The 20,037-nt window shown below is 40.1% G+C and overlaps 2 protein-coding genes across 2 annotated transcripts; both read right to left on the reverse strand.

Annotated features, from left to right (window-relative positions):
• Window positions 1-346: 346 nt before the first annotated feature.
• Window positions 347-11,828, reverse strand: LOC114553712 (inter-alpha-trypsin inhibitor heavy chain H3). The gene is made up of 14 exons (XM_028575052.1): window positions 11,793-11,828; window positions 6,637-6,756; window positions 5,809-5,969; window positions 5,573-5,677; window positions 5,048-5,210; window positions 4,838-4,948; window positions 4,464-4,592; window positions 4,226-4,342; window positions 3,866-4,034; window positions 3,695-3,781; window positions 3,466-3,647; window positions 3,146-3,325; window positions 2,925-3,046; window positions 347-608 (listed from the first exon to the last, which is right to left on the reverse strand). Exons 1-14 carry the CDS (start codon window positions 11,826-11,828, stop codon window positions 392-394), a joined length of 1,899 nt encoding a protein of 632 aa, XP_028430853.1. The 3' UTR covers window positions 347-391.
• A 3,044-nt stretch (window positions 11,829-14,872) lies between these two features.
• LOC114553713 (uncharacterized) lies at window positions 14,873-18,354 on the reverse strand. The gene is made up of 6 exons (XM_028575053.1): window positions 18,351-18,354; window positions 16,610-16,717; window positions 15,840-16,011; window positions 15,326-15,474; window positions 15,127-15,211; window positions 14,873-15,022 (listed from the first exon to the last, which is right to left on the reverse strand). The coding sequence occupies exons 1-6, from the start codon at window positions 18,352-18,354 to the stop codon at window positions 14,908-14,910; spliced, it is 633 nt and encodes a 210-aa protein (XP_028430854.1). The 3' UTR covers window positions 14,873-14,907.
• Window positions 18,355-20,037: the final 1,683 nt, after the last annotated feature.

Genomic DNA, 20,037 nt, shown 5'->3' on the forward strand with positions numbered 1-20,037 from the left:
TCCTAACCCAATGGGGCCAAGAAGAGTCAGATGAATAACATAATAAATAATAACATAACATAATACATAATTGCCACAGCAGGGACCTTTGAACAGAATCTGTGACCCTCGCCTGCTACGTCCCCTCCAGATGTATCAGCAGGAGGGGACCCCAGTTTCCCTGATCTGAGCAATGTCTCTCTCTTTCTTGTGAGATACAATTTTGTTTGGTCTTAACAATAGAGCTCCACACTACTCTGCAGTGCGCCAACTTTCTTGTGTTTCGGTCGCCTTCCTTCCTTCTCTTTTTCTCCACTGTGGTGTCAAAACCTCGGAAAGACTCATATTAGATAAGACCCACCTTATTAATGCTACTGCTAAGAAGACAAACAATTTACTCATGAGGTGATCATTACACACAGAGGTGTTGGACTGGGGGTGGAAAGGGGACTCCAGTGCTGTGTCCTTGTGTTGTTCCACCTTCCTTAGGTTTATGGAGCACATCTGTTTTCTCCCCCAGAGGCTTAGTGACCACCATGGATGTAAGTGAGGTTACAAAGCTGTACTTCAGCGACAGCTCCAAGGCCTCTTTCTTCACATTCTCTTTCTCAGGTCCAGATAACAGCAGCCTGGGTCACAAATTGTGTCACAAATCAAACCATATGTTTTAAACAGTTGACAGGACAGTAATGTATGATAAAGGTATTTAACAGCTAACACCATGTTTTGTTATTACACAGCATTGTTGAATACAGGGCTTAATTTGAGCCGGAACACGCCGGAACATGTTCCGGCACCTCCGACGTTGGATCCGGAACCTTTTTTATTGGATCTGGCACCTCCTGTCTCACCAGGAAAAATTAATCGCCTAAATGAAAAAAATAAACTACTGTTTGTGTAGTGTTCAATGTTGTTATCTGTCTTGTTAGTCTTTATTCCCCCATTGAAGCTCCACAAAAATATTGTGTTTGCATTTTCGATGCGTTTTGAGGTGAATTTTCCAATTTTCCGAAAAGACAGAGGGAGGGGAGACACATCAACAGCGCGGCGCTGCACTTCTACTGACACAAGAACTTATGCTGCTTGAGATTGCTGGAAAAATTTCAAAAAGACAACAAAGTTTGCTTAACTTTTCCAAATACGCTGGCCAGTCGGATCCCAAACAAGCAAAAAACGTTTCTGTCGATCAAGAATGTGCAGACCTCGGTGCGTTTTTTGGTTAATTTAATAGTCCGATGGATAATTGGCCTCATGTACACACAGCGTTGTTTAGTTTTTTTTTTGTCAGAGAAGCTACATAGGCAGTGTGATTAATTTCCGTTACCTCCAACCCCCGTTTTGAGTCGCCGGATCCACCCCCCCTCTGCGCTCCGGGACTTCCCACTTTACAAATTAAGCAATGGTTGAATACTCGATTCTGATTGGTCAATCATGGCTTTCTGCTGTTTAGAAATAACAGAAAAACCAGGCCGATGCCATGGACGGAGTTCTCATCATAGACTCTGGGAAACATTTTTAATCAATAAATTACTTTTTCAAATCAATATTTGTGCTCATACTGAGTTCATGCTGCTGATCAACCAAAGGGAGAGAGAGGGTAGAGGAAACTAGGAGTACTAACAGCGCTAATGGTAAGACTGCAAACAGAGTTAGCTCCATGGTTAGCAAACTCACCGGGGCCACCTAGCTTCCGCCGGAGAGCTGTGCTCATCAGCTGTAAAGTTAACCGTCCCCACTGGGACGCAGGCGTCATCAACGGGTAACATCTGTATGAGTAACTGTGTAATAAGCCATGTAATAAAATATGTAATAAGTGGGATAATGTAGAGTAAGCCTGGCATTATTGTGAATTGAACCCTTTCAGGCTGATGCAAGACCCTTGAAGCGTACCCCCGTCGTGGATCTAGTTTGCATAATGACCAGGTCCTTTAACATTACATTATTCCTTACATTCTATTTTTTTTGTGTTTTTAGGCTTCCCCTAAAATTACTGTATGCACACACATAAAATACTTGCTCTTGTCAACTTTTTTTTGTAAACAACTGTACATCTTAATGAAAGGCAAAAAGCAAATTTCCCATGCCAAGTCCTTAACCTTTACAGAGGAGCAATAGAAAGCATCCTGAGCAGGGTTCTGCAGAGGGTGATTCAAGCGGGTGAGACAGAACATCATTGTACCCTACTGAGCATCAGTGATATCGGTGAGATGAGGTTCCTTTTGCAGTCAATCCTACTTTAAGCAGAGTTTTATATTTGCGCTTATATCTACACTGACATTGCACATATTTTATTTATTTTCTGTGTCTACGTAATTTTAACTTCCTTGTAAATGTAAATTTTGTTTTCCCTTTTATTTTTTTCCTTAAAGACATATTTTGCAGATTTCAATCCAGCTCTGTCTAATGGCAGTGTGTTTGAATGAACGGTGTGTGCCTTTCTGCCATGGCGCCACTGCATGGAGCTCGGAGTAGCTGTGGTCTGCTGGATTCTGCTGGATGATGCTAAACGTGGCTGCCCCTAGCTCCATGCAATTGCTCCATGGAGGGAATGCACACACCGTTTATCTTAACACACTGCCAACACAAAGAGGACACAAAGATGACACAGAGCTGACTTGAAATCGGCAAGTATCCCTTTAATGCCTTAATTTACTCTGCTATTTTATTATTTTTTTTCTACTTTAAATATTTTGTTATACATTTCTGTGTGTGTAATGTGGAGTGGGCTACAACTGTATTTCATTGTGCAATCATGTATTGTATTGTATTATGACAATAGAGATGAACCTGGAACCTTAAACAGTCAATTGCTTGGCAAAAAATCAATACATGACTATGTGAAATTGTGAGGGGCCTTTTCCCAATATTTTCTTATTTAATTTTTGTTAGATTTGATAGACTCAACAACAACAACACAGAGAAAAGGTGGAGAACGTCAAACTCACTCTTTCTCAAGAAGCTGTTTGACTGTGAGGTAGGCCCAAACCCTCTGGACGTGGCTGTCAAAATCTGTCCCAGTGTACTCCATGGTGGCATTTGTGTCAGAAAACGTCACTTTTCTATCCCTCTGTCATATACCAAATTAATTATTATGTCAGTATATACAAGGGCTTTCACCAACCTTTCAGAAGATTACAGTTGATGTGCTGGGTGGAGCGATCCTTACCGAAATAGCTACAACTTGTGGAGTGAAGGTTTCAATGTCGTTGTCAGTGATCTGACCGGCCACCACAATCTCAGAGCCATTATAATACTGGCTGAAGTTAGTCTGGGTTAGATTGGTCCCTCCGTTATAGATCATTGTCACATCTGTCAACAGAGGAGTGGCCACCTCGTCATAGAAACCCTGTTGACATACGGTACAGTATGGACGCTGTATGAATGTTTATCTCTCCACAGCCAATCAGGATCAATTTTATCTATGGAAATGTAGCAAATCACATGGTGAACAGTGTATTTATAATGGGAGAAAGTAAATTAAAATACCTTCAGCTGTAAATCAGCGTCAGAGTCTTCGTAAATCCGTCGTGCCACACCATTGTTCTGCAGCGACATCTTCTCAAGGAACTCAAAATTGACATCATGACCAAAACCAAGACAGTAGAGTGGGAACTTGTCTGCAATATCCCTTCTGACATTTGATTGTATTCGTTCAAGATTTGTCTCCCCTGCAAAGAACCAAAGCATGGGATTTAAAAGGGGAAGCTGAGCTCACACAGTATGATGATAGACGCTGAACCTTCTCTGGGATGTGCATTCAGCATACGTGCTCCTTCCAACACTGCTGCGTTAATATCTGTGGCTGAAATGGAATGAAACTATGTTTCATTACTGCCATTACTAAAATAGTCACATACCTTCATAAAATATTTATTAAAAACCTCACCTCCTCTATCTTGAATATTCCGTGCAAATGTCTTAGCACTCTCCAGGTTTTTCTTGTTGGCCTGAACAAGTTCTCTTTTCCAGTGAAAAATGCTGCTATCAAAAGTGATAAGACCAAAGTGGTCATCCTCTGCCAGGTCGTTCAAGATGTGGATTAATGCTATTCGGGTCTGGGCAAAAACATCATTCACACATTTTATTTAAGTAAGAAACCATGTCATATTATTTGTTTCACGTGTTCTTAAATTGTGTATTTAATAAAGCTTTCTGTGAAGTGAATCACAGACATAATTAACTGACATTAAAACATTCAGTGCTACAGTCACAATCCGTCACAAACTTAACTCTTCAAATGCTGTACCTGTTGCATTTTTCTGCCACTCATTGAGCCACTTTGATCAATAACGAAGACAACATTTTTTGGTATACGGGAAAGACTAGATGGAGCAAAGTGATGAACAAAGTATCCAGTTGATGTCTTAGAGAGAGGAAGAAGAAAGTTAAGATAACAAGGGAAGATAGCCATTTAAATAAGTACAGTATTTTTAACAATGCAAATAGACCACTGGAGTCATCCAGGAAATGGACTCTAGCTTTACCTTGATGTCTCCAAGTGAGGTGTCCCTGTTGACATCATAAACAATAACCAGATCTCCATTCATACCCTGCTCTCCACAGCCATCACATGTTTTCTGTTGGTCCTCTGTTGGGTAGAAATACACCCACGCCTGGAAACAGGATGAAACAGGTTTTAGAGACTCTTAAGGGATAAGTGAAAATTGTTGCAAAAGTGCATAAAGATATACAGTATTTAAAAATGAATAATTGATACTAAGACATGTGCACAAGGATGAACAATAAGACAGAATGCCCAGGGCCATTATGTATACTGTGGTCAAATAGATATTCTTTTATTACCAATATTAGTAAAATATTGTTCAGAACAAAGATAGCAATTCTTCACTGCATGTACCTGTTTGTCTGCATGTGTTCTGGTGATGGCATTAGCCAGGGCTTTGGTGCTTAGTCCTCCTTTAACCTCAATGAAATTGATGCCAGCTTTCTCATTAATGTACACATCGACCTGGCATTGAGAATAAATTAAAAAAGAATAAAATACTTTGAAGCTCTGACTATGTAAAATGTGTTTTAAGATTTATAGAAACCAACAGGAAAGACACACTTTGAAGTCTTTGACAGGCTGCATGGGTCGAGCGTGGATTTGCAGCTCGTACTTGCCAAGCTTGCGTTTCAGCAGCTCCTCATATGTGAGTTCAAAGGTGACCTTTTTGTGGGCAGCCACAGTCACAGAGGTCTTAAATTCCTCGAGGGTCCTCCCTACAGAACTGCAACAGAGACGATACATTAAAGCAGTGGTCCTCCTTCTGACCTCTTTACAATAGAACAATGACACTTATGACCTCTAATCACAGGTTATGGTGTGGATGTGAGATGTGAGTAATTCAACTAAAGAGCGACATTTCCTTCTCAGATTATTTAATTTGAAGAATTTCAAAGACCTGAAGGCATTAAAGTAGCCGTATTTAAAAAGAAAAAGGCAAACATTTGAGAAAAGTCAGACAAAACAAAGATTGTATTCTTTTTCTCCTCCTTTATCCTGAAGGACACACAAGGCTCTTCTAAAAAATACAAAATAAAAACAAGCTTTATTAGACCTGGCAATAAACTGATCCATTGATCTATGTACCTGACAAGCCCAGCGCTTTGGCCACGGGACACAGCCTCAGTGTACTGCTGCTGAGCTTTCTCTTTACCTTTCACAACACCATCGTATACTTGGCCATCTATAAACCTGAAGAAGAACAAGCAAAAGTCTTTGTTTATATGCATACTCCTGAGTAGCCCATGATTTAATTTCATGATGCTTTATTGTAGAAATCTTTATTTGCAAAATCCTGTAAAAAGTATTTTTGCTTCACACACATTCTGAATTTACTGATGAAGGCGTTCTTGGGAATCCGGACCTGGAACTCTATTTCCTTTGAGTCGTCCATGCGATTGGCCACGCGGCTTGTGATGACCGTGGTTGCATAACGACTGGCCACTGTGGAGTTGATGTGAAAGCTGTAGATGTTCCAGTCGTCCTGAGCAAATACAGGAGGAGGCACATTTCACAATAAAATAAATGGCTTGGTTAATGTCGCTGGTGTGGGTGGCATCAGTGAAATCTTGTTGGTCTAACTGCAGAAACACCCCATTCTTATTGTTTTAACCATGTTTTCATGGCAATGTGTCCCAATACTACTGAACCTTTACCAAGTCTTAACCCTGAAATGTAATGATTAACTTGATTGTGGCCCCCCCATTTTCACTTTGTAAACAGATTTACAGCCCAACAACATGAGTAATAAACACACACACACACACACACACACACATGGATACAACACTGAGGGTGAGAAAGCCCGCACGTCCTTCAACCTGACCAAAAGATGCTGAAATACAAAAATAATTAAGCACAAACATCAGAAAATAAGTAAGTAATAAATCAGCAGTGATACACTATATGTTGTTGCTGTGTTGTGCTTGTATGTCCAAAACTTTCCTTTAAGAAAATGAAAACATATTGTTGATCTATTTACTTCAGAAGAAGTCAGACAGAATCATAGTTTAAATATTTGTAAAACCCACAGACAGAGGGTGATGATGGCATTTGGAGATACAAGTTTTCTGCCCGACAGCAACAACATTTTCAATAGGTTCAGTTTCCTTGCAGTGCGGTAGTGTGTCCTTTAAGTTTTGTGACCTTACCTTGTTTGGTAGTGTGCTAGCCAAAACCAGCAGCAGCCCAAAGAGGGTGACTTGCACCACAGCTCTCTCCATGATGGCTCCACCAGAGTGCAGCCCAGGCAGCTCAAACTGTCTTTTAAACTTAAACAGACAAGGACAACATGAATGTGTACATACATTGTTTTTTAAAAGGGCAAACTCCACTTTCACAATCCCTCACTTGCACACCCACACACAAAAACACATTCCCGCCCACTTACCCTCTTACCTCTCACAGCAGTCACACACATACAAAAAACAGAAACTGTCAGGACAGGATGATAAAAAGAAATTTAAATTTATTTGTCACATACACACTCATACACAGTACAATGTGCTTCTTTGTGTACCTGCTCAATAAAAACAATAACAATAAAATCCATAAAAAATAATAATAGACAACACAATAGAGTAAGAGCATAGAAAATGAGGTTGTGGGTGGGGGCTAAGGTAAGGTAACTTTATTGTCCTTGAGGGGCAATTGTTTGTACAGCCAGCAGACAGACATAAGGACAAGACACACAACAATACAGCAAAACATGAAATACTCACAATATCTAAAACACAACAGTAAATGAAATACATACATTTAAAACAGTTCTAGCAAATTGTTTAAAATGGAAATAAAAGTTGGGATAAAAGAGTTTCTGAGTCTATTGGACCTGCCTCTGGGCATGGAGTACCTACGGCCTGAGGGAAGTAGCTTAAATTCAATTCAATTCAATTCAATTCAATTTTATTCATAGTATCAAATCATAACATAGGTTATCTCGAGACACTTTACAGATAGAGTAGGTCTAGACCACACTATAATTTACAAAGCCCCAACAATTCCAACAATTACAGTAATTCCCTCAAGAGCAAGCAGTGCGACAGTGGCGAGGAAAAACTCCCTCTTGGGAAGAAACCTCGGACAGACCCAGGCTCTTGGTAGGCGGTGTCTGACGCGCCAGTTGGGGGTGTGATGAACAGTGGCAATAGTAGTCACATTAATAATGGAACAGTGACTGGAAGCAGCAGGGTTCAGCAGGAAGCAGCATGACATTGCAGGGCACCGCTGAGCTCAGCAGGGAGTGCAGCAGGACCACGGCGACAGCTGGAACCAGGATCTTGGTGCCAACGTTCTCCAAGGAAATACGCTGGGGGGAAAAACATAAGGACTCCGGGGAGTAAACTCCCCAGAAGCTAGGATTAGTAACAAGCATTTCTGGGACGGGATACACACAAATAGTAATAGTGATAGTAATAGAAAGGGAGAGGAGAGAGCAGCTCAGTGTGTCAAAGGAAGGAAGGAAGTCCCCCGGCAGTCTAGAACTATAACAGCGTAACTATAACAGCGTAACTAAGAGAGACAGGTCATAAGGAGAGGTAGCTTTTTCGGGCTTAGAACTCTCCCCCTGCCGGATCGGGCTTGGCTGGCCTGCCTCCCTCTACTTTGTTATGTATTATTAATCTAACAATTATGAAGAGAAGCATGTGGGCCAGTTAGGTGAACACTGCAACTCCTCACTCCCTAACTATAAGCTTTATCAAATAGAAGAGTACAGTACAGTTTCTGCCCCCCGAACCTAGATCGGGAGCTGGTTCCATAGGAGAGGAGCCTGATAACTGAAGGCTCTGGCTCCCATTCTACTTTTAGAGACTCTAAGAACCACCAGTAACTCTGCATTCTGGGAGCGCAGTGCTCTAGTGGGACAATAGGGTATTAGGAGCTCTTCTAGATATGATGGTGCTAGACCATTTAGAGCTTTGTAGGTCAAGAGAAGGATTTTAAACTCAATCCTGGATTCAACAGGAAGCCAGTGCAGAGAAGCTAATACAGGAGAAATATGATCTCTTTTCTTAGTTCTTGTGAGAACACGCGCTGCAGCATTCTGGATCAGCTTAAGGGACTTATTTGAGCAACCTGACAGTAGGGAATTACAATAGTCCAGCCTGGAAGTAACGAATGCATGGACTAGTTTTTCAGCGTCGTTTTGAGACAGGATATTCCTAATTTTGGCAATGTTACGAAGATGAAAAAAGGCTGTTCTTGAGGTTTGTTTTAGATTGGCATTAAAGGATATATCCTGATCAAAAATAACTCCTAAATTTCTGACAGTAGTGCTGGAGGCCAGGGCAATACCATCCAGAGTAGCTATGTCTTTAGATAATGAGGTTATGAGGTGTTTAGGTCCCAGTACAATAACTGGGAAAATTATAGATCATCCAGGATTTTATATCTTTAATGCACGCTTGAAATTTAGCTAGCTGACTGGTTTCGTCTGGTTTGATTGACAAGTATAATTGGGTGTCATCCGCATAACAGTGAAAGTTAATTGAGTGTTTCCTAATAATATTGCCTAGAGGAAGCATATATAAGGAGAATAGAATTGGTCCAAGCACTGAGCCTTGTGGAACCCCATGGCTAACTTTAGCGTACTTGGAGGATTTATCATTAACATTAACAAATTGAGATTGATCAGAGAAATAAGACTTAAACCAGCTTAGAGCAATTCCTTTAATGCTAAGTTAATTAAGTTAAGTGAAAGTTAATTGAGTGTTTCCTAATAATATTGCCTAGAGGAAGCATATATAAGGAGAATAGAATTGGTCCAAGCACTGAGCCTTGTGGAACCCCATGGCTAACTTTAGCGTACTTGGAGGATTTATCATTAACATTAACAAATTGAGATTGATCAGAGAAATAAGACTTAAACCAGCTTAGAGCAATTCCTTTAATGCTAACCAAGTGTTCTAATCTCTGTAACAGGATTGTATAGTCAATAGTGTCAAATGCAGCACTAAGATCTAGTAAAACAAGAATGGAGACAAGTCCTTTGTCTGCAGCAGTTAAAAGGTAGTTAGTAATTTTCACCAGTGCCGTCTCTGTGCTATGATGCTTTCTAAATCCTGATTGAAAGTCATCAAATAAACTATTGCTATGTAGAAAATCACATAACTGATTAGCAACCACCTTCTCAAGGATCTTGGATAGAAAGGGAAGGTTAGATATAGGTCTATAGTTTTCTAAGACCTCAGGACGAGGGTGGGCTTTTTCAGAAGAGGTTTTATCACAGCTACTTTAAATGACTGCGGTACATAACCTGTTAATAAGGACATATTGATCATATCTAGTAATGAAGTGTTTACTACGGGTAACGCTTCTTTGAGTAATCTCGTTGGGATGGGGTCTAAGAGACAGGTAGATGGCTTAGCTGAGGATATCTTTAGCATTAATTGTTGAAGGTCTATAGGATAAAAGCAGTCTAAGTATATGTCGAGACTAGTCGTTATTTCTAGCGACTCTGAGTTTAACGGTGAACCGTTAGAAGTTTAGGGCAAAAGGTGATGAATTTTATCTCTAATTGTTATAATTTTATCATTAAAGAAGCTCATGAAGTCATCACTACTCAGAGCTAGAGGAATAGATGGCTCAGTTGAGCTATGTCAGCCTGGCTACAGTGCTGAAAAGAAACCTTGGGTTGTTCTTGTTTTCAATTCAATTCAATTAAATTTTTTTTCTTCTATTAGTGATGAGTACTAGTCTGATCTGGCCTTTCTTAGGGCCTTCCTTTAGGTTTTGAGACTTTCTTGCCAATCCAAACGGGATTCTTCCACTTTTGTGGAACGCCACTTACATTCGAGGTTTCGCAAGATTTGTTTTAATTTGCGAGTTTGGGAGTTATACCAAGGTGCTAATTTCCTTTGCTTCATCATCTTCTTTTTCAGGGGAGCAACAGAGTCTAAGGTCGTCCGTAGGCAAGTCGTAGCACCGTCTACAAATGTATCAATTTGAGAGGGACTGAGGTTAACATAGAGGTCCTCTGTTATGTTAAGGCATGACATAGAGTCGAATGCTGTTGGAATATCTTCTTTAAATTTAGATAGCACTGTCAGATAGGCATCTGGTGTAGAAGCTTTTATCTAATTTAATATAGTCAGGTAGTAAGAATTCGAAAGTGATTAAAGAATGATCTGTTAATACCGAATTCTGCGGAAATATTATTAAATCCTCAATTTCAATACCATATACCAGCACAAGGTCGAGGGTGTGGTTAAAACAGTGCGTCGCCTTGTGCACCCTCTGACTGAAACCGATTGAATCCAGTAATGAGTTGAAAGCAGTACTAAGGCTATCATTGTCAACGTCCACATGGATATTAAAATCACCTACAATAAGTACTTGGTCTGATTTAAGGACTAAACATGATAAAAACTCTGAGAATTCAGATAAAAATTCAGAATACGGACCTGGAGCCTTGTAAATAACAACGAATATAATTGGCTGAATGTTTTCCATTTTGGATGTTGAAGATTAAGATCAAGACTTTCAAAGGAGTTATAATTTAATTTAGGTTTAGGAGTAATTAACAGGCTTGCACCAAAGATGGCTGCAACTCCCCCTCCTCGGCCTGAGCCTCTAGGAATTTGAGTATTAATATGACTGGGAGGAGTGGCTTCATTTAGACTAACATAGTCTTCATGGCCCAGCCAGGTTTCAGTAAGACAAAATAAATCAATGTTATTATCTGATATCAACCCGTTTACCAATAATGCTTTAGAAGACAGAGATCTAATATTTAATAGTCCACATCTAATTTTCCTATTTTGTTCTATCGTTGCAGTCGTTTTAATTCCAATTAGGTTGTTAAGTATAGCGCATCTTTTGTTTACCTTTGATTTAACCGATCTGAGTCGGGGAACAGACACCGTGCTTATTAGACTATGAGTGGGTGACTGCTCCAACGGAAGCACAGAGGGGCGCGTAGTACTGCACCCCTGATTACTAATATCAAACTTGGGTTGTCATGGTTTATGTCTGATAAAACTCGGTCAGTTTGGCAGGGGTCCAGAGAAAACTACTGAGTCCGACATTGTCTTTGCGTATGCACAAAGTGACTCAACATTCAATTTAGTGATCTCCGATTTACGACCATTACCCCCTACGTGAAGTATGATCTTACTGTATTTACGGTTCTTTTTAGCCAGCAGCACTAGGTGGGTTTCTATATTGCCCGCTCTAGCCCCGGGGACACATATGACCGTAGGTACTGTAGCCGCTGGGGCCGCCGGCTTCACATGTCGCAGTATAGAGCTCCCAATAACCAGAATTGGCTTCTCAGCGGGTGTATCACTGAGTAGGTAGAAACTGTTACAGAGGCGAAGATGCTCCGGTTTAGAGCGACCGTCATCATGTGCACTCCCTGGTCTAGATCTAACGCTACGCTTCCCTCTAACGCTACTCTTCCCTCGGACAGTCACCCACACGCCCGGCTGCTCGGGGTCTGATGGGGGACAGCTAGCAGAAGTTAAAGAAGCTACAGAAGCTACAGTATGGTGGTCCGCATTAACTACATGGCTTAAACTGACAGGACAAGGGGTGGCTAGGGTCAGCTGCAAAGGATTGGACCGTCTTTACCACGCTGTTGGAGTAGATCCAAGTGTAAGTGTAATGTAGTGTAAGTTCAGCAAGGAAGACATTCCTTATGTTAGCCTTCTCACTCATTCTCATTCACCTCACTCTCCCTCTCCTCCTGCTTCTCATCAGCTGCTTAGGGGCATTTACACTTTTAGTTAAACCAACTGGATTTAGCCACACTCTCTACCAGCCAATCACATTCTTGCTGTCAATATTTTGTCGCTTATTTCAACGTTTTTTTCCATTACCACCAGTATATTCACCACTTACACCAACTTATTACCAATAGTTTAACACTGATTTTTGAAATTCTTGGTCAATAAACCTCATTTATATGAAATTATCTATAATTTTTGTGTTAGAAAAAAGCAGAAATTCTAAATGATGTTGACTAATAGTTAAGATCAGATGAATGAAGTTAATGGTTAATCACAGATATGTCAACGTTTAGTCAGGATAATGCTATTAAAGTGATGGTTCGGAGTAATTTTACCCTAGGGTCCTTTGCACCATGAACGCGAGCCAAACACCCCCCCGGAAGCTTTTTTCAGCTGGGTCTAACATTGGGAGAGTTAGCGTAGAGTAGCGTTATCAGCTGAATAACTTAGCGCAGGGGCTAATGGACCCACGTTTGTATCTCGTAAATGACCCTACTAATAATGCCCGAAATGATACCAAACGTCTACTGTAGTACAAATAGGTTATGTACTCATAAAACGATGGATTTTGTTGAGTTTGTAAGTACACCAGAAGTTTGTAAGTAACACTTGCCTGCTGGCTTCTGCTCTCTGCTGTTGTTGCTACTGCAAGACGAGTGCTTAGGGAGGTCTACAAATTACAACACCGAAAGAGATGCAACAAAAATATTTTTTAATTTAACTTTTTTTTTTAACTAAGTGTTGTAGAATAACTAGCAGGAGACAAGTAATAACTGAGGTAAGTTTGGAGACATTACCTTATTTAATCATTAAATTAATAAATATTTTTGTTGTATCTCTTTTCGGTGTAGTAAGCACTCGTCTAACTGCATGTAGCAGCAGCAGCAGCAGCAGCAGTAGCAGCAGAGAGCAGAAGAGAGCAGACAAGTGTTCATAAACTTCTGGTGTACTTACAAACTTTCCAATCCATCGTTTTATGAGTACATAACCTATTTGTACTACAGTAGACGTTTGGTATCATTTTGGGCATTATTAGTGGGGTCATTTACGAGATACAAACGTGGGTCCATTAGCCCCTGCGCTAAGCTATTCAGCTGATAACGCTACTCTACGCTAACTCTCCCAATGTTAGACCAAGCTGAAAAAAGCTTCTGGGGGGGTGTTTGGCTCGCGTTCATGGTGCAAAGGACCCTAGGGTGAAATTACTCCGAACCATCACTTTAAATTTAATAAAACACCCAAAATTCTATGAAAGTAGAGATCTGATCCTTAATTTTACTTGTGAATACCATATGGAACCATGCCTGTTATTTTGGGAAGTTTGGTTGAAAGAAACCCAAATGTCGAAAATTTGCAAATAGGTCAAATTTGTACAAATGACAAATGGGGGGTTAAATGTTTTCCTCTCCATTCTGTCAGCTCACATTTAAGCGTGAATCGTCGTGCCCCTTCTCCTCCCCCTTCACCTCCAGTTCATAATTTCCAGCTCCCAGGTCTGAGCTCAGCAGAGCTCACTCCTCTTCTCTTTCAGAGCTCAGCATCCTCTTCATTCATCACATCACCACCGGTGTTTACACTCCATCGGGGGAGGCCTATAATACTCATACCTGCTTCTCGACCCCCTTTAAAATATGATGATGTCACGATGGGAATTCAATGAGGTCACAATGGGGTCTAATTGCAAAAAGACTTTTCCCATTGATTTTATTGTGCACACATCAATAAATATGTAAATATTGCTCATTCAACATGAGGTCTCTCCTGATTGAACGGCTTATGTGACCTTAACTGTTGATATTGGGTCCAGCCTGCCAACTTTACCAGGAATTGTCATGCAAACACAGACAACATTGGTTTGAAAAGAGACAATTTGGCTTTATATATTTTGTTACATATAGAATCAGCACTTTAATGTGGTGTTGCAGACCATGGAGGTGTTTAAATTCTTAATTTACTATTTTCTCTTCTAATCTTTTAAACTGCTCATATTATGCTAATTTTGAGATTTATGATTGTATTTAGAGGTTGTACCAGAATAGGTTTATGTGGTTTAATTTTCAGAAAACACCATATATTTATTGTACAGCACATTGCTGCAGCTCCTCTTTTCACCCTGTGTGTTGAATTCTCTGTTTTAGCTACAGAGTGAGGCATCACACTTCTGTTCCATCTTTGTTGGGAGTCGCATATGCACACTAAGTACAGCTAGCTTGTCAGTTGCAGAGCATGAGGAGTGCCATGCTAGCAGCTAGGCGAGCATTATAACGTGTGTTACAAAGTGACGCACGTTTGTCACGGAAGTAAAGGCTGGACTACAATAGAGCTGTTTGGAGCAGTTTGTGAACAGTGTTTTCTGTTGGAGATGGTAAGTCCCTTTGGGGTGGACTTTGGGCTTTTTCACTTTGTAAACCTATAACGTGCATAAAAAGATATATAACACAATAAAGGAAAGGGGAAAAGCCAAAAAGCATAATATGAGCACATTAAGAATAAAGTTTTAAGATTGAAGAATTATTCCAAACAAATAAAACAGTGATGCCATCTGAAAAATCAATTATGAGCTACAAAGGAAGATCGGGAATACTATTTATTTATTTGTTAGCAACAGGTGGAAAGTTTTTTCCAAGATCAATCAGTGTTTGCCTTTCTTTCTTTAAAATTAAATCTTTGCAAGTGATTCAACATAATTCCCAGTTAAAGTTGAGTAACGATGAAATCATCCAGGCGTCTCTGCAGGACAGACTCCGCAGACGTGAGCCAGCAGTCCAGTGTTGGTGGAGAGACTATACTGTAGTCAACAGCATTGACCCTACAAAAGAGAGACATAAATAGTTATATATCTCTGTGTATAATATGAGTAATAATAATTAAAGCACTCTCTAACAGCTTTATTTTTCATACAAACATATATACCTGGTAACGTCAATCTCCTGGTCTTTGATCTTAAGTTTTGTTGAAGGAGTTTGTTGCACCTCCTCATAAACTGCTGGCTTTAGAGCTGGACACAAAGAGGAAAAACAATAAAGCAATGACAATGACAAGCTGACACTACAAGAGACACATACAAATTATTTTTGACCCGATATCAAATCAAATAAACATTTTCACCCACTTATAATTCCTGTAACGTTGTTGTCCACTGGCTTCTGTCTCAAAACTGGCCAGAGGAATTCCATGCCATCCTTCTCATGAATATAGATGACCATGCGTGTGTCTCCAGCTGCAACATCTATTTCCTTGTTCCGCCTAATCACTGTCAAACTAGAGAAATATGCACATTGTCTTAATTTTGGACTTGTTTGCACAAGTTTGACATTGTAGGAAATATGCTGATTGGCTTTCTTGCAGAGAGTAAGATGATAAGTTTGATACCACTCTCATGCTTGTACAGGAAATATGAAGCTACAGTCAGCAGCCAGTTACCTTAGCTTAGCATAAAGACTGGAAACAGAGGAAACAGCTAGCCAGGCTCTGTCCAAGGGTAACACAATCTGCACCAGCACCTCTAAAGCTCACTAATTAACATGATGTATCTCGTTTGTTTAATCCGTACAAAAAAAGGTGTTGTAAAAAAGTTTTTAATGCCCGACTATTTCTTGGTCGGGACCATTGCAATGCAAAGTCACCTTCCAGCTGTGATGAGAGCCTGTCCAGTGTGGCGTGTCAGTGTCTGTCCCTCTCGTACAGTGATGACATTGTCATTGTCAACCTCAACATAAAGGTCAGTCTTGAAGTGGATGACAATCCTTCTGAAGCCTCCATTCGTTACTGTATCAAGCTCACCATTCACAGACAGCTCTAATACAAAAGAGAACAAATGCAACTCAACACCACACTTATACAGTACACAGATCCTTCACTTAAGTGGAATTACCAGTACAACAACATAAAAAAGATACTCCACTCAAAATCCCACTTAAGTAAAAAAAAGTACAGAAGTATTATCAGCAAATTGTCAAACATATCAAAAGTAAAAGTACTGCACTGTAGCAGTGTAGTAGTGGTACTCAATCTAGGGGTCAGGCCCACAAGATGTTAGTAAACATAAATTTGAATTAATCTTTTGGTCTTTTCTCTAATCTTTTTGTTTTTGTGAAATATTAGATAATTATACCTCTTTAGACCAAAACAACAGTTATTTCAATGAAATCATCTGATAATGTTAAGAGGAGAAAAATCTCTTTGGTGGTACACATGCACATACTCATAAAGTACTTCAAAATTATACTTAAGTAGTAGTACTTAATGCTACTTAATTAAATGTACTTAGTTACTTTCCTCCACTGCAAACTAGGGGATAATTATGGTTTGATACACATTATATAACCGACTATTGACTGGGCTGTTAAAGGAATTTAAGTAAAACTGTGATGGCACAAAGAGTTACATTACTGACCCCAGTTGGGATGGTGAAGTAGTTTAAGCCGAACATCTCCAGTGACATCAAAGCAGAGTGGAAGAGACAGATTCTCAGTTTTTAGCAGAAACCTGTGGGAAAGAGGAACTAGAGAGGAACACAGAGTCACACAGCAGAAGGACACACTGAAAATGATTGTTGCTCTCAACACCAATTTAACTAACTTAAAGGGGTGAGAGAATGATTATATAAGGTATTTCACACTGTTCCTTAAGGTCTCAGAATAGGGTACGTAACATTGGTTGGGCTGAAACTAGCCCGGGTGCTGTTCTATGCGCCCTAATGCAACCCTGTGAAATAGCCCTAGAATGAAACGAGAGGTTTTCTCCCTTTTATGGTATGCTCATGAATATTTAGAAGAGCTGCGCGCTGATTGGTTGGTTTACAACAAGCGAAGCTGAGGAGCAAATACGCAATGGCCAACAGCACTCACTGGGACCGGCAGCTTGCGCTGCTCTGTACCCAGCGCACAGTCACATTTTCTGGGGTAACTCATACCTGCCAACATTTGGTTTTCAAAATCCAGGAGATTTGTGCGAGGCCATGGCAGCTACTGTAAGTGTTAAGTGTATTATTTACGTTGCAATATAAATGACAACATAACTGAATTTAATAATATCAGGGAACATGCCTGCCACACTCGCAGTTACCCCAAACTAGACCACCAACTACCGCTGACATGACGGAGCTCCACGACCGGCAGCTCGCGCTGCTCTGTACCCAGCGCACAGTCACCTTTTCTGGGGTAACTGAACCACCAACTACTGCTTACCTGGAGCATCACGACCGGCAGCTCACGATGAAATGTGAAAAGTGTCAGCATTCCCTGTACAGTCTGGAACACTGCATTTACGACCGTGGTCTGTTTTCAATATCCTTGAAAAACTTCCAAACTGTCTTCTTTGTAATTCCCGTGGAAGTACACAGAGCAGTGCGCAGATAAAATTAGTGTCTGAGATCTACGCGACCTACATTCAGAACACCAGCTGGTCTCAGACCAGTGGTCTGTATGTAAATTTTGGGGCGTGACAAAGGTACAGACCAGAGCCTAATAAGGTACAGCCACCGAGTTGACGTCAACTATTAGCTTTGTTGGGATTCGCCCGTTTTCAGCGGCAGTTTCAAATTGTGAGATTTGGATAGGAAAGAGGTGTCAATGGGACTTTGAGGTTCTCTGTATGGCCATTTTACCCACCGACCTGTCGTTATTCAACTATGACAAGCTAAACTCGGGTTTGCATTCTATCACCCCTTTAAGATGAATTATAGAGTGTTTGATAATGATTATCCAAAATTTTGACTATCATGTGGTGATCAGTAAACATGTATCATTTGAGAATTACATTTACAGTAAAAGGTAAAAGCACACTTGTACTTGTGTGGACAAGACACAAATCTCTTAGTAAAAGTATTCACCCTTCTTTAACACCACAAAAAAATTACTTTAGGCTTATTATATACACATGTATGTGTGTTACAGTATACACATGTTAGGCCTTTGTTGTCAGTCTTTGTTTCGAGAATTCTGCAACCTAATGACATGAGGGCAACTAATATTTTTACCTCATAATAAATTACTAAACTTTTTGTATGATTTTGAACAGAAATAGATACATTTTATGGAAACTATACCATGAAACATGCTATGTGTTTTTTAATCTCTATATAGAGTAAAATATATACACAAGTGTATTCGTATCAGAACAGTGGACTTGTGTACCCATACCTCCGGAGAGACCACCACTACTAACACCTTGAGAACGAAGCCTCGCTGTTAAAAGGAAAAAAGATGATAACATGACATTGTGATACAGTTGTTAAATAACTTTGAAATAGTCATGATTTCTTAATTAGCTTGCACCGTCCTCCACCCTCTTTTTTTCTGCTCAGTTCTTTTTTTACAAAATGAAAACGATGCATTGTACTGCAAAGAATGCAAATGTGTACAGTACACATGAGAAATGTATGCTGTAGGGCTATATACATTATATGAAATACATTATATGAGTAATTAATAAATAACCATGTCAGAATGCTGCAGATGTGTATCTATGTATCTATGTCTTACCTTGTTTATGTAACAGTACTGTTAAAAAAAAAAGAGATGATAACAGAAAAGTTGTTAATTTACTTTGAAATGGTCATGGTTGTAGATTAGTTTGCTATAAGTCATGATGTATCAGGTTTTATTCAAGTGGAATCATGTTGTTTGTTAAGCTGGGAGGGGTCAGTTTAGCACCATTTTGATATTTGACATGCCCACTTGACTGAGGCTATTATTAAGAGAGAAAAGCCAGGCTCCTCTCTCCCCCTTTTTCTTTTCCGTTTCTTCAGTCCTGTCAACCTGTTTTCAGACTTCCCCTGCTTCTCCTAAAACCCCCCAAGCTGGCCTAAAGTGCCCTGTGTGCCCGGTACTCAGGTGGATCCCCTGATCTCCAAAGAAAGCTCTTAAGCTCTGAACCCTAAGTGGCTGCTTCCAGCTTGAAGCTATTCCAGTCTGTTCTATTTCTGTGTGCCGACACTGCTAAAGGTCAGACAGAAGAAACAACAGACAACTGCCATCACCTTTACAGTCACAACTTGGTTGTGAACCTGAAGATTTCCTCACAGTTCATTAAAAGATGGCAGCGCTGCTATATTGAATTAATCGCAACCGAGTCTAATTGAATCAAAACCGAATCGAAGCAGAGGAAATCAGAGACTTCCCGAGCATCCCAAAATTAAGTTTACCTGATGAAGTTGCCATGGAAACAACTTGATCACTGTTGGTCGTGACTTTATAAGGAATTCTTCAACTAAAGAATAATGGGTAGAATGAAGGATTGTGAAGGAATATGTCTTTGAAGTGTCACAGTTCATTACAGTAAGGTTAATGCTGATAAACTAGTACTGATAAACTTGCACTGTTGTACAAGGACTGAATGGCCTATGGAAATGGCCAGAGCACCCCTTATTCGAGCAATACCCTTCACAAGACATGCTGAGCAACACATTACTGTCATACAACTTGCATGAGCTCTTCAATATCCTTGCAAAAGATTTCACAGCTCAGAGCGACTGCCATGGCCCCTTGCCTTCACCTGCTGGCAAACTACTAGAATTTGTGACACCACAGGTCGGCTGCAATGTCCCCTCCAGGTGAGTCTGCAGGAGGGGACCAAAGTTTCCCTGATCTAAGCAGTGTCTTGTGAAATACATTTAGCTAAGAAGAACAAAAGATTTACTCATGAGGTGATCATTACACTGTTACACCTTTTTCATGAATGCAGATGTGGAATAAACCTTGCCTTAGTCAAATTTAAACAAATGTTGCATGTCACTCAAGAAATGTGAACGATAGTTACGTTATTGTAACTCCAGATTCTATGAGTATAGGCGTAGCCCTCTAAGCCACGCTATGGGTTTAT

This window comes from Perca flavescens, chromosome 4 (assembly GCF_004354835.1).
Source record: "Perca flavescens isolate YP-PL-M2 chromosome 4, PFLA_1.0, whole genome shotgun sequence".
NCBI classification, from domain to species: domain Eukaryota; kingdom Metazoa; phylum Chordata; class Actinopteri; order Perciformes; family Percidae; genus Perca; species Perca flavescens.